This window comes from Pseudophryne corroboree, chromosome 6, assembly GCF_028390025.1.
Source record: "Pseudophryne corroboree isolate aPseCor3 chromosome 6, aPseCor3.hap2, whole genome shotgun sequence".
Classification (NCBI taxonomy): domain Eukaryota; kingdom Metazoa; phylum Chordata; class Amphibia; order Anura; family Myobatrachidae; genus Pseudophryne; species Pseudophryne corroboree.
Window position 1 is genome coordinate 794,728,047 of NC_086449.1, and position 15,382 is coordinate 794,743,428.

Below are 15,382 nucleotides of genomic sequence, written 5' to 3' on the forward strand. Positions count from 1 at the left end.
AGCCTGGCACACACCTTCCGACACTCTGCAGCTCAATGTATTGTTAGCTGTAGTGGGGGTAGACGCAAATTAACTGGGCCCGGGCTGCAGGAGGAGGGAAGGGGGGGTGAGTCCGCTAACACACACCCTGAGTATACCTGTGCTGTGGCCTGCTGACGGTGGCGCCATCTTCCTGATGATATCTTCAGGAAGATGGCGCCGCACATACAGAGCAAACACTCTGGCACTCTACCAGAGTCTTTGCTCTCTAGTGACCAGTGTCATCTTCATAAATATCACTGGGAAGATGGCACTGGCCAGGGACCCGCTTCCAGATCTAGCAAGGTAGTTCTTCCGCTTGTTCCACAAAGATCTTATCTTCCGTGCAGTTTTGTCTTATCCCCTGAATTTATCCATTTAGTATATTTGAAAACCATCTACAATGGTGATAGCTATTTCTATTGATGTATGAATTACTAGCGGTTGGTTTTGTGTAGTTCTTTGTCTAGATATTATTCTCTACATATATATTTAAAGCTAGAAATTGTATTTCCTTAGCACTACTTTCAAAGAGGTCGAATTTATATCATACGGATTGTTGATCTTCTCAAAAAAGTTCTTAGTTCTTCCTCTTGGCCTTCCCATAAAAAAAAAATGTTGTCAATATATCGGATCCCAAGGGTGATGTTCTTCGCATAGATGTTATTCTGCCAGATGACTTTATCTTCCCACCAACTCATAAATAGGTTGGCATATGAGGGGGCAAAATGTGTGCCCATTGCCGTTCCCTGTTTTTACATATAGCATTGTCCTCCAAACCAAAAGAAATTGTTTTTCAAGATGAAGGAGATACCTTCTTTTAGGAACTTCAACGTTTTTTCATCTTTTCTGTTTGTACTTCTTTTAAATGCATGTTCTACTGCTTGAATTCCCAGATAATGTTTGATTATGGAATATAGTGAACACATGTCTGCTGTAACCAAAATTGATTTGGGTGATAGGTTTATATTTTTTAATTTACTAATCACATCAATGGTGTGTTTTACATGGGCAGTGATCGCAAAAACGCGCTATAGCGCGTTTTTTACCCGTTTTTGAAGACACGGGACTCAAGTTTACAAAGTGTGCGGGTCCCCGGGGACGCGCTCCTCATTCCGCCAATCTGTAAGGGGGATTTGTTTAACTGACATGCAGGCCCCGTGCTGAATGATATAAAGAGGAGGTGGAGCCAGTTTCCCCTCCTCTTTGGCACCAGGCTGCTTGCAGAGTAAGGGTGACTCGGTGTCCGTAAGTTTATAGTGCGGATGGGGGACGGGGGTTGCCACAGGGACTCTGAGAGGTGCTGGCAATTATGTGCAGGGATCAGAGTCCGTGATCTAGTGGGTAAAGCTGGGCAAAGTGCCTGGGGCTTCCCGCGGTGCCGTCTGAGGCAGTGGCCGCGCTACCGCTCTTGCTTTGAGAGAACACATCAAAGGCAAGAGCGGTAGCGCGGCCACTGCCTCAGACGGCACCGCGGGAAGCCCCAGGCACTTTGCCCAGCTTTACCCACTAGATCACGGAGGACGCCGATCCCTGCACGTGTGGTGCGTTCCCTGTCTGTGTCCCTGTGTCTGCTACGGCCCGGGGGGGAGGGGGGGGAGGGAGGAGGAGGACGACGGTGATTACTGCAGTGTGCCTCAGTGCTCTTACCTGGTGCAGTGTGCCTCAGTGCTCTTACCTGGTGCAGTGTGCCTCAGTGCTCTTACCTGGTGCAGTGTGCCTCAGTGCTCTTACCTGGTGCAGGGTGCCTCAGTGCTCTTACCTGGTACAGGGTGCCTCAGTTTTCTTACCTGGTGCAGTTTGCCTCAGTGCTCTTACCTGGTGCAGTGTGCCTCAGTGCTCTTACCTGGTGCAGTGTGCCTCAGTGCTCTTACCTGGTGCAGTGTGCCTCAGTGCTCTTACCTGGTGCAGTGTGTATAAAATGCTCTACCGGGCGCATTGTGTATAACGTGCTTTACCGGGCGCATTGTGTATAACGTGCTTTACCGGGCACATTGTGTATAACGTGCTTTACCGGGCGCATTGTGTATAACGTGCTTTACTGGGCGCATTGTGTATAACGTGCTTTACCGGGCGCATTGTGTATAACGCGCTCTACCGGGCGCATTGTGTATAACGCGCTCTACCGGGCGCAGTGTGTATAACGCGCTCTGCCTGGCGCAGTGTGTATAACGCGCTCTGCCTGGCGCAGTGTGTATAACGCGCTCTGCCTGGCACAATGTGTATAACGCGCTCTAACTGGCGCAATGTGTATAACGTGCAATAACTGGAGAAATGTGTATAACGTGCTGTACCTGGTGCAATTTGTATAAGTCCTCTACCTGGTGCAAAGTGTATAACGTGCTGTACCTGGTGCAAAGTGTATAACGTGCTGTACCTGGTGCAAAGAGTATAACGTGCTGTACCTGGTGCAAAGTGTATAACGTGCTGTACCTGGTGCAAAGAGTATAACGTGCTGTACCTGGTGCAAGGTGTATAACGTGCTGTACCTGGTGCAAAGTGTATAACGTGCTGTACCTGGTGCAAAGTGTATAACGTGCTGTACCTGGTGCAAAGAGTATAACGTGCTGTACCTGGTGCAAAGTGTATAACGTGCTGTACCTGGTGCATTGTGTATAACGTGCTGTACCTGGTGCATTGTGTATAACGTGCTGTACCTGGTGCATTGTGTATAACGTGCTGTACCTGGCGCAGTGTGCATAGGAGGTTCTACCTGGTGCAATGTGTATAAACGGCACTACTGTGTGGTGTAATGTGAATTGGCACTATTATGTGGTCACGCCCCTTCCCCACGAAGCCGCTCCCCTAAAATTTTGTGGCGCGCCTTCGGCGCGCATTCCCTCTGCTTTGCGGTCTGGGAGGTGGGACACCAATTCACTTCCTGCCTAATGCTACACAGCCCAGCAGCATTGTCACCCCCATCACCCCAGCTTGCAACACTTTTGTAGTGTCCAAACAAGATTAAGTTTAAAAGAACCTTCATTCCGATGGGACCCAGAAAAAGACCGGTAGGACCCCAATTTTCAAAAGTGAGGGGTCCCTGGGACCCACTTTTTTTTGGGCTCAGCGCGATCACTGATGGGATCGTAATTTTACCACTTCTGGTTGTAGATACGAATCCACAAAGTGAGACAGGTTAGAAGAAATAGACTCTGTGCTGGCAACAATGGGGCAAGTGGGGGGGAGAGGGTCAACATTTTTAGGGATTTGCGTAGTATGTACATTACTGGTAGAACTGGTTGATCTTTAATTAGATATTTTGATTCTTGTTCTGTAATATTCCTTTCATTAAGATGACGATTAACCAAAACCTTCAGGGTATTTCCGATCCGTTCACTTGGATTTCCTTTTAAAAGTTTGTAGATGTTTTTGTCATTCAGTAAGCGTAGGACTTCTTGGTTGTATTTTTCGGTGTCCATCACTACAACTCCGCCCCCTTTGTCTGCTGGCTTTATGGTTATATTTCTATTTTCTTACAGTCTCTTGATGTCTTCCCTTTCTGCATTTGTTAAGTTCAATTTTCTATCCCATTTGGGTGTAATCTTATCCACTTCCGAACACACTATTTTGGACCCAGCTTGTCAAGTTTTTTTGTTTCGTGCATACTGTTTCTGTACTTTGTAAGGCGCTACAGACCCTTTGTGGCTTCATATAAATAAAGAATAATATAATAATTGGTTGCTATGGGCAACTCTGCTTTAGTAGGTTTGATACACTTATGCTTTAATTAAAAAATAAAATAAAAATGAACAAGATGCTCTCTCTTCTTACAAGTAACCAGAGTGATTTATTTTAAAGAAACATTTTTATTTTGCAGAGGATTGTAGCTTTAAGCATTGGCATAGCATTGATCTGTGAAGCACATATTGGGAAATCATGTTCCAAGGCACATTTCAGCAACCTCCTTTCTACCCATTTACATATACTTTCTGCCCATTTACATTTAATATCTTTCGAAAGGCAGTGTCGCTGTCCCTCAGCCTTTTATTGCACAACCAAAGGCAGAGTGTCCGCTGTGACATGTTATAGTCTCTTCCCAGTTTTTGAGCAAATGGCTTCTTTAAATAAATGATCAGTAACAAAATAATTTTTCAAAAAAATTCTACAGTATACCTATATATGTTTAGTTCCGACTTAAAATGCAATCTGCAATCAATATGATAATTAATGTCTTTTTTTTTTTCTGAAGCAGAATTGATCATAGACGTGTAAGAATTCTGGACACGGAGTCTATACGAGGTTATGTACTGCAGAAGCTTTCCTCATAAGTCTCTCTGTCAGGGGGGATTTGGGTCTCAGAACATCTCTCTCCATTAAAAGGCATCTGTGGAAAGAGTAATAAATAACAGTAGTTGTGTGAACATCGAGTTGGCCGCATTTCATACGTAACTGTAAACTTTGACTATTGAAAACTCTGACACTATCCCCATGGAAGTTGGGTTGATTGGCTACAGGTTGGTCTGGTCCCCAAAACCATCTAATGCTCTGATACGCTCTAGTATGGTCTAGCCCCGAGAACATTCTTATGGCATTCTAATGCTCCATTTGGCTATAGAATACTGTAGCCCAGATCTAATGTTGTGAATCACTAGAGGTTGGTCTAGCCCCAACGCCATTCTAATATTTTAATTGTCTACAAGTTGAGACCAAAGTTTGTTCTAAGGTTTTGACTGTCTACAGGTTGATCTAGTCTTGATGATGTTCTAATATTCTTAATGGCTACAGTCTGGTCTTGCCTCATGGACGTTCTAATGCTCCAAAGGATGGTGACAGGTTGGTCTAGCCTCAACGATATAATATTGCTCTGATTGGCTACAGCTTGATCTAGCCCCAAAGATATTTTGATTGGCTACAGGTTGGTCCAGACCCAAGGTTGCTCTGATTGGCGAGTCCTGTGAACATTCTAATTATTTTATTGGATACAGATTGGTCTAAAGCCAAGTACACATTAGAGCAATGTGTATCTGGATGATATGCCGACGTAATATATCTGTGGTACAGAACAATGTAATGAAGAACGGAACAATCCCCAGTTATGTCCTTAATTACACCGCATGGCCTCATATGCTATATCGTCTGTTTGGCCGTGCAGCGCGGCTAACCGGATATCGCATTCGACCATGGGAGCACGCAGATTGACCATACACACTAAATGATCCAGCCGATGTGTCGTTCCGATGCAGCTGGAAGCGACATATCGGGCTGAGATTGTTCTAGTGTGTACCCGACATAACCCCTGAGACCTTCTAACGCTCTTTCAGACTATAGGCTGGTTTAGCCCTGTCCACATCAACGTCACTAAGGGGGTAATTCCAAGTTGATCGCAGCAGGAAATTTTTTAGCAGTTGGGCAAAACCATGTGCACGGCAGGGGAGGCAGATATAACATGTGCAGAGAGAGTTAGATTTGGGTGGGTTATTTTGTTTCTGTGCAGGGTAAATACTGGCTGCTTTATTTTTACACTGCAATTTAGATTGCAGATTGAACACACCACACCCAAATCTAACTCTCTCTGCACATATGTTATATTACATAATATATTAAAAAACAAAATACATATTAACCTGAATACTGAAAAAAATATTTTCAGTGTACCGGTTTTCATTTTAGAAAATCAAAAACCACCAACTACTGTACCCAGCAATAATTCTAAGACTGTAGATGCTGATATAATTTGTAGAGTCTTATAAATGATTTGTTAGGCTGTACAGGTAATCTGACAAATCTATTTCTCCATGTCAGATTTTCCATGAAAACATTAGTTTGAGGTGATAAAGTTACACATTTTTCAGCTTTTTAGGTAATACATAACACATTAGGAAGGGCTATTTCAGAATACAGAATCAACTATATTTATCGGCAGCTCACTATGGGGCCCGAATAAGGGTATATTCAATTGATGTCGAATTACTTAATTTGTCGAAAAACAGGGCTTTTTCGACCAAAAAACCATGTTGAATCGGATTCGACAATTCAATACGGCACTTATCGACAAAAAACCTGTAGTTTCAGTTTCGACTTTTGACTATTCGACAATTTCATGTCTGTAATGTTAAAAATGCGGCATTTCGACAAAAGTATATTCAATTGAAGAATGTCGATTCGACATCAGTGCTTTTCGAGGGTGTCGTACGGTATGCTGGCGCTCGGGCTCCCGACGCCCAGCATACCGGCGCCGGGAGCCCGACCGCCGGCATACCGACAGCGTGGCGAGCGCAAAGGAGCCCCTTGCGGGCACGGTGGCGCGCTACGCGTGCCACACTATTTTATTCTCCCTCCAGGGGGGTCGTGGTTCCCCACGAAGGAGAATAGTTGTCGGTATGCCGGGTGTCGGGATTCCGGCGCCGGGATCCCGACATTCGGCATACAGAAGACCACCCCTTTTCGACAGTCATTTCGTCAGTTTCATTGCGCCTACTTTTTTCTGGCGTGAGCTGATAAGAAATCTTAAATACTTTCATTTTTTGGTGCTTTTTTGATTTCTAATAGCATATCTATTTATATTTGTAGGGATTATCTACTTGGTTTTTCTATTTATGACCCACAGTATTATATATTCGATTTTTTAAAAGAATATTTTTTCCTGTACTCGGCTGAGGGAAATGTACCCATGATTCCAGTTACCCAGGATACACTTCTCCAAAGCCACTCCTCTCTCCTCACTCCCGTTTTTGAGACTTCAGGGAGACGAGCAGCCATTACAGTCAGCTCTCTTGTGGAATCGTTTTTTTAGGACAATCCCTGTGTTTTACAACATATATATCCCATTTTTTTACACTGACTACAATAATGGAGCCTTTTTCTGACCAGACTGATCACTCTGCAGCTCCTCACTCCGCTCTGCAGGTTTACAAAATGGCTGCTGAGCACGCAGCAAACAAGCCCTATATAGGATTCCAAACGACGGGAAGTCGAATCCAGGCCGCCCACTATTCGACGATTGGTCCGTTTTCGACCGAGGGCGCGTAGAATCCGTTCTTAATTGAATAGGTCGAATTCAGGGTCCCGGGAAGAGGGTTTCGGCTGTCGAATAGTGTTGAATAAAAAAACTGACGAATCCACGTCGTAATTCAACATCAGTTGAATATACCCCTAAGTGTCAGACGCTATCCGCATGCATTTCGTGAATCTTGTACCTTGCTAAATTCTGGCATGATTTTGTGTTACTGTTAATGGCAGAACGGATGAGAACTTGGTTGAAGATATCTCTCTGGAAAACAGAATGTAGTGATAAGACAATAACTGCACTACGGACTTTTACATCTAGACAAAACTCTTACAAAGTAAAAACAAAGGTACGGTTTTGAATCGTTGAATTCTACAAGACATCAAAGACAAAGGAGTCAGTCTACAGAGGGTGCAACTCTTGTCCCTTCTCCAAAACATTTTTTTAGTTATAACTTTAAAAAAAAAAATTATATATGCTTTAAAATTAAGGTGTCAAGAACCATATATTATATGTTGTTGATTGTTTATGTTCTCTATAACAAATGCACAAATAGTTGAATATACCCTTAATAGAGCTAGTAAAGCAAAATATTAAAAACAGAAAGCAAGAAAAAGAATGAGAAGAAAATGAAAAATAAAGTGTTTAATAAAAAAGAATGCTGGACGGTGTTTTTATTCATAAACAAAGTCAAGTAATTCCGTGTGTTTGCAATCAGAAAACAGTATCAAGTATTATACATAATTTTATTTATTTATTTATTTATTAGCAGTTTCTTATATAGCGCAGCATATTCCATTGCGCTTTACAATTAGAACAACAATTATAGAACAAAACTGGGCAAAGACAGACAGACAGACAGAGGTAGGAAGGCCCTGCTCGCAAGCTTACAATCTATAGGGAAATAGGCATTGATACACAAGGATAGATGCTACCTGTTACATAATGGTTCCCCAGGTTGCTAGGTTCTTAATGGGTTGTATATGATATGATCACCTAGCAATGTTGGAAGACAAAATGTGAGTTTATGTGGACTGTACAGAGGGGATGTAACTTGATAGGGAAGCTATTAAGGTTATGTGTGTGGGTCTGAAATTTGGTAGGCTTGTCTGAAGAGATGAGTTTTCAGAGAACGTTTAAAGGTTTGGAGACTAGAGGAGAGTCTTATTGTGCGTGGGAGTGCATTCCACAGAGTGGGTGAAGCCCGGGTAAAGTCCTGTAATTTTGAGTGGGAACAGGTAATACATGTGGATGAGAGACGCAGATCTTGTGCAGAGCGGAGAGGTCTGGTAGGGAGATATTTTGAGATGAGTGAGGAGATGTATGATGGTGCAGTTTGGTTAATAGCCTTGTATGTAAGTAAAAGTATTTTATATTTGACACGGTAGAAAACCGGTAACCAATGGAGGGACTGACAGAGCGGATCAGCAGATGAAGAACGTCTGGCGAGGAAGATTAGCCTCGCAGCTGCATTTAAAATGGATTGAAGTGGTGATAGCCTATGTTTGTGAAGACCAGTAAGGAGACTATTACAATAATCAATGCGGGAGATAATGAGTGCATGGATTAGAGTTTTTGCAGTGTCTTGTGTAAGATAAGGGCGTATTTTGGATATGTTTTTAAGGTGCATGTAACATGATTTAGAGACAGATTGAATGTGTGGAATAAAGGACAGTTCAGAGTCAAGGGTGACACCTAGGCAACGAGCTTGTGGGGTGGGGTGGATAGTTGCATTGTCAACAGTTATAGAGATATCAGGTTGGTAACTACTCTTAGCTGGTGGGAAAATAATTAATTCGGTTTTGGAAATGTTGAGTTTGAGGTGGCGAGATGACATCCAAGATGAAATGGCAGAGAGGCATCCAGTGACACGAGTCAATACTGGTGGTGACAAATCTGGGGAGGATAGGTAGATATGAGTATCATCAGCGTACAAATGATACTGAAATCCAAAGGAGCTGATTAGTTTACCAAGAGAGGAGGTATAGATTGAGAAAAGCAGAGGACCTAAGACTGAGCCTTGCGGTACTCCAACTGATAGAGGTAGAGAAGAGGAGGTGGAATCAGACAAGTGAACACTGAAGGAGCGATTAGATAGGTAGGATGAGAACCATGAAAGGGCTGTGTCCTGAAGACCTAGGGATTGTAGTGTTTGTATGAGAAGAAAGTGGTCAACAGTGTCAAAAGCAGCAGAGAGATCTAGAAGAATAAGTAGTACATAATGAAATAATTTGTACAAGCTCTGCTAATGTAACAGATTGAGGGGGTCAGTCCGAGTTAATTGCTCGCTAGCTACTTTTTGCAGCCGTGCAAACGCATAGTCGCCTCCCACAGGGGAGTGTATTTTAGCTTTGCAAGTGTGTGAACGCCTGTGCAGCCGAGTGATACAAAAACAGTTTGTGCAGTTTCTGAGTAGGTCTGAACTCAGCCGCTGCGATCACTTCAGCCTGTCCGCTCCAGAAATTGACGTCAGACAACGCCCTGCAAACACTTGGACACGCCTGCGTTTTTCCAACCACTCCCTGAAAACGGTCAGTTGACACCCACAAACGCCTCCTTCCTCTCAATCTTCTTGCAATCAGCTGTGCGAATGGATTCTTCGTTAAATCCATCGCCCAGCAATGATCTGCTTTGTACCGGTACGACGTGCCTGCGCATTGCGGTGCATACGCAGTAGTGACCTGATTGCTGCAAAAAAACGTCAGCGTGCGATCAGGTCGGAATGACCCCCTGTATCAAGTAACCGTTACCCCGCTGTTGCAGATAGTTCTACAGTATGTTCTGTGAGTCACTGGTTTCAAATGTATTTTGAAACGTTATTAAATAGATTCTAGAAACATTAAATCTTATACGAATATTTTTATTATTACATATACTGTGTGCAGCTACAATTTCTCCAACCATATTTAATTAGCCCGGCAACACAGATCATGTTGTTATTCAGCTATCAGATCTTATAGAGTCAAGTTACTTTCAGATGATGAGGACAAATAAGACCTGCTTTCAGTCAAACTTTGAGTTTGATGCAATTTTTAGTTCTTGATTAGGCTGCTGTACAGTCTGTATAAATCTCTCTGTAATTTCTCTATAATATCTATCCATGCAGCTTAGGACAAATGATGCTATTGAGAGTAGATTGTGTACTGATGCTGGATAAGTGCTATGGAGGTATATTCACCCTTTCCCTTGTAATGCAGCTGGGAAGCAGTTGGCTTCCTGATGGACGGGATCTTGGCGGTCGATATACCGACAATGGGATCCCAAACGGGGACGCAATCTAGATACCGACGCCACAATACAGACAGCCGGCATCCCGAACGTCCATCCGAAGAGACGCGCTGGCGTCCTTTCATCACGCGCAGGGGGGGGGTGTTAGGTTTAGCTAGGAGACGGGGGTTAGGGTTAGAGTGCAGGGCCGGGAAGGTTTGGGTTAGGGACCAGGGATGGAGGGTTAGGCATCAAGCGGGGAGGGTTAGGATTAGGCAGCGGGGAAGAGAGGGTCAGGTTTAGGCACCCACAAGGGAGGGTTAGAGTAGGGGGCAGAGGAGAGTTAGGGTACTTTAGAGAGGGCTGTCTGAATTCTGATGGACGGGATGCCGCTGTCTGTATTCTGACCGCTGGCATCCCGTCCATCGGGAAATCAAACTGAACCCATGCAGCTGAATACGTTCCAAATCAATGATGTTATTACAGATTTAAGGATTAGCCACAAAGTCCCTCTGAAACTGTCACACTGCTATGCAAAGCAGAGCCGGATTAAGGCTTGTGGGGGCCCCAGGACAACTAAATTGTGGGGGCCCCTCCAATAAAATGACCCCTTGCCCTGTCTACCCCACCCCCACCAATAGGGCCACAGTGCACCCCAGCTCCCTCCCCCGTGCCACCCAAAACTCAACCTTCCCTGCCTTCCGTCCCTGCAATTGGGGCTGCGGCTGGCGATGCTCAGGCTGCATACAGTGCAAAGCAGCACCCGAGTCCTTTCATCAGCGGCATGGATATGATGCGTCATGTGCCACTGATGAGGTCACTTAGGAGCCGCTCTGCGCTGTATACAGCCGTAGCAGCAGCAGCCGTTTTACCAATTGCCCAATCACATTACCCTGCTGTGTGGGGGCCGAGGGACGACTGCCCCTGTCGCCACTCCCATAAATGTGCATTTGTTTCCAAGCAACTCATTCAATTTAGAACTTACCCAATGGTTGTGCTGGTAACAGTAATAGGTTATAGAATGTATATTATGCGACTATTTGTTTTCCATGTAAAAGAATCTGAACCACCTAAATTGATTTCAACATGAAAATGATTTTGCGGCATGATCAATTCTATTGTAAATAAATACATGTTGGAAAAGATGTCAAAGCCATTACCTGAGCGTTACTGCCCCCTATTGCTGGTATCTTGTATCGAATCGGAAACATCAGCTCTACAACCTTGTCGTAATTACCACTGTCGTACTCTACGAGGGCCTGGCACAGCGGGAGGCCAAGATGACCAATCAGCGAGTGTTCATGGTTATCACCAGGTGATCTGAAAATAAATGTTTGTTTTACAGAGGATACTGTGACCCAAATCAATCTTATGTGTTTAAAAAGGGACTTTCCACTCTGTATTATCTTTTTAATCATAGTCATCTCTCCCCCTTACTAGAAAGGCTGTACGTTGAGTAGAGTCCTCTGGAGATGAGCCTCACTATTCTACTAGAGGGGGGGATAGGACTATGAGTGTGGAAACCCCTTTAATGGCACAAGCGTTTTGCCTACTTGGAAAGCTCCCGCAAAGATTCCAGAAGCTGGGTGGTCATCTCGTGATCCTTTGAGCCCAAGGAGGACATTAAGAAGTGAAGGTCATTGAAAATCAGCACGTGATCGTTGGTGTGCTTCTTTGTAACTTGGAGAAGTTTTTCCCATCGATTCCCCACATCCACACCTGGATAGAGCACACAAAGTAAGAGAAATTAGGGTTCTCCTGAATTTGGGTGGAAGTCAGGTCTTGGCACTAAATTGATTCATCTGAAATGTCTATTTACATAAAGGGCACTACTGAAATTCCAAATGCTGGAATCATTGAGCAGATAAACATAGAATGGATTTGCGTTGTCAGATATACTCTCTATACAACAAACCATAGGGATTTAAATTTTAGTAAATTACAAAATCCATTAGGGGACACTGGGACCATGGACTGTAAAAGGTGCTGTAAGAGCCAGGACACTTTAATATATGGTCATTGAAATTGGGTGGGCGTCCACCGTTTTCCAGAGGGCTCCATGAAAAGTATTCAACCAGAGTACCGAAAACTAACTCTCTCAGTGGAGCCGAGGGAGTTTCCAAAGCTACACAATGGAATGCTCTGAAGCTGCATAGCACAAATACTTTTGTCAAAATTATCCAAACATTTCCAACTTCAAGAACTTGGACATAAGACCGGATGGCCTTATGGAGCAAACACATCTGCTCCAACATGCCACACCAGAAGCTTTAGATATTGGTGAACCCCAAGACTGGGACACAGAAGAACAATTTCCTAATGTCCATGGTCATCGGGAACTTTTTCAAGTACCTGCTATAAATCATCTTGACTGTTGAAATGAAGATGGGTGTTTACATGAAGGAGTGGAACAGTGAACTACTGTGGCCTCCGGAGCATGATCTTATCCAGAAAAGCAGCTTGCTGTTATAGCAGCAGACATGCTGAGCTGTCGTCACTACCTCTGACAGAAGGAGGAGCGAGGGACGGCAGTGTGTGCTAAGATATCCGTCAGCTGTGGCTGCTGAAATGAATGTAATGCAAATTGATAAATGTATAATAAAATTAGGTGCCACAGGCAGCACAATACAGATATCGCCCCTGCTCATATGGGATACAGAATAAACCCGACTTCTGACTAGTAATATAGAAGGGAAGGTGCCAGGACTTCAGTGAGAATTTCTTAGAGAGACAAAGCTCTATGCCCCATGTTTCCAGTGTCCCCCAGTGGATAAAAAAAAAGAAAAGAAAAAGAGGACTATATTACATAAGTTACTGACTATCAGTTACTTAGCTGGCTTTAGCCTTTAGACCATTTTCGATTCAAACAAATCTAACAAGCAAAGAACCATACCTTCCATCTGGAGTCGAAGTAGTAAGGACGAATTATCTACAATATCCAGCATGCTTCCACTTGTAAAGCAAAAAGGGGCAATCTATGGTAGAGGATATAATCCATGGCATTAATGAGCGAGGTTACACTTAGCAGCTGTACAACCATCTAACTATGAAAGTGTTATCACATGGCTGTTTGTAGCTGCAAAAGTACTCAACCTTCTCATGCTTATAACTGATATGAAGAGCACTTTATACTAAGCAGAGGATGATCTTATGGTTCAAAAAAAACATTTCACTGAAACATTCTCTTGACGACTTCAAAACCTACAACCACTAGGGGCAGTGTTCCCCTAGAATGTATGGAGAATACAACAGCAGCAATACCATGAAAAAATGAAGTGGAGGAACTTGGCAATACACATTTGTTGTTGGTTCATTCTTGTAGGCGGTTACAAATTTATAATTCTACTGTATCATGTGACTACTATGGAAACCACAGTCACATGATTAATTCAGAGAATCTTTGGAACACCCATTTGAGCTCTATTTACTGAAAAGACCTCCCCTTTCTCCCATTTACTACTTTACCTACAACAGCTAAACCAAATCACCAGGCTAATAAATATCAACTACAAATTACTGTAGATCAACTGCTGCGATGTATGGTCTGAATGATAATTCTGTAACAATTATCCTCAATTAATTATTTAATCTTATTCTTATTTGCATCTCTGAACCAGTCGGCATAATGTGACGGACAAGTTTTGTAAAACAAGAGGCACAAATGAGTGAATTCATACACACAGGAACATCTGATGCCGTCACGGCAGCATAACTGACTGTCATTTCAGCCTTTTGTCCTGTATGATTTCATTAGGGTACTGCGGTAATGATGCAGGATGCGGCTTTATCTGTCTGTACCGGAGTATGGAGGTTACGCTGCATTCTGCTTTACTACTTATCTGAGGTACAGTGGAAAGTCAGGGTGACACCGAGCAAAGTCTTCTTCTGTACCTTCCTAATTCATGTAAAATTATTCCAGAATTGATGTTTCCTCACCAGTAACAAGTTTTTAGTTTATTAAATCAGAGGGTTGCGGGTTGACAGATAGACAGTGTCTAGTTAGACAGTCAATAGATAGACACCATATGTTAGACAGATATTAGGTCGACATGGTCAAAGGGTCGACATGAAAAAGGTAGACAGTACAAAATGTCAACAAGGTCAAAAGGTCGGCATAAAATGGTCGACACAAAAAAGGTAGACACCATGGGCGGGATTCATATCTTTTATCGCCCCCGATCTCCCGTCTAAAGTGACGGGAGATCGCGGGGCGATATTCTAATGACCCCCGTTTTCGCGCTGATCGCGCCCATAAGAGTCGGGTTTAGCCTCGTAAAAGCAGCTAAACCCGACTAAAGACATGGACATGGACGCGATCGTGAAAAGTCCCGTTTGGGCGTCCAAATGGGTCACTTTTCCCGCATTTCAGCTCGCCACCCCTGGGGCAGGCGAGCTGAAATGCTGATATCGCGACCAACGGCAGTAACATTTGAATACTGCCGGCGGGCGCGATGGGGGCGGGAGGGGGCAGAAAAGATTTGAATCCTGCCCCATGTTTTTTGCATTTTTGTGGTTTGTGTGTATAGTTTTGTTATCTGGGACCCCCAATTGTAGAAAGGCATCCGCTCGCCACAAGGTTTATAACCAACTCTATGCCGACATGGATAGGTAAGGTATGAAATAGTCCAAAAACATGTAAAATGTAAAAAAAAAACTGTCTATCTTTTTTATGTCAACCATTTTCATGTCGACCTTTTGACCCTGTCGACATTTTGTACTGTCGACCTAATGTCTGTCTAACATATGGTGTCTATCTATTGACTGTATAACTAGACACTATCTATCTATCAGCCGGATACCAAATCGGAGACTGGTCAGGCTGTATATTGATTTTGAACAACCACATTATGTTTTCATTACATTTTATTTAAAAAAAACAACAACTAATTATAGAAATGTTTGTTTGGCACTAACGGACTTTCACAGATTATCTGCAGGGACTTCGAATTGCTACTTACATGAGTGTCGTACACTGTCAGGGCTGCCTCATATTCACCCTGGAAATGGTTCAAACACATCGTTAGGCCACAGTGTAAGCTAGACCCTAGATCCTGCTTGGTTAATACAAGATAGAACCATATTATTCCTTACTAACGGCAAGGAATAATAGGACAATACATAGTTGTCATAATATAAGCATTTAGACCTTCGTGAAATACCAGAAACTCAGATTAATCATTATGCAATCAATAAAAATGTAAGTGTTGATAA

The 15,382-nt window shown here is 43.3% G+C and overlaps 1 protein-coding gene across 2 annotated transcripts in view; it reads right to left on the bottom strand.

Annotated features, from left to right (window-relative positions):
- Positions 1-3,782: 3,782 nt before the first annotated feature.
- The window catches only part of TTC38 (tetratricopeptide repeat domain 38), a 70,841-nt gene continuing 59,241 nt past the window's right edge, over positions 3,783-15,382 (bottom strand). For both annotated transcript variants that reach the window (XM_063928878.1, XM_063928879.1), the window contains exons 9-14: positions 15,130-15,168; positions 13,065-13,146; positions 11,725-11,890; positions 11,332-11,491; positions 7,155-7,228; positions 3,783-4,342 (exon numbers count right to left, since the gene is read on the bottom strand). In XM_063928878.1, the coding sequence (XP_063784948.1) occupies positions 4,249-4,342; positions 7,155-7,228; positions 11,332-11,491; positions 11,725-11,890; positions 13,065-13,146; positions 15,130-15,168 (615 nt within the window). In that variant the 3' untranslated portion in view covers positions 3,783-4,248. The remainder of the gene's footprint in view (positions 4,343-7,154; positions 7,229-11,331; positions 11,492-11,724; positions 11,891-13,064; positions 13,147-15,129; positions 15,169-15,382) is intronic.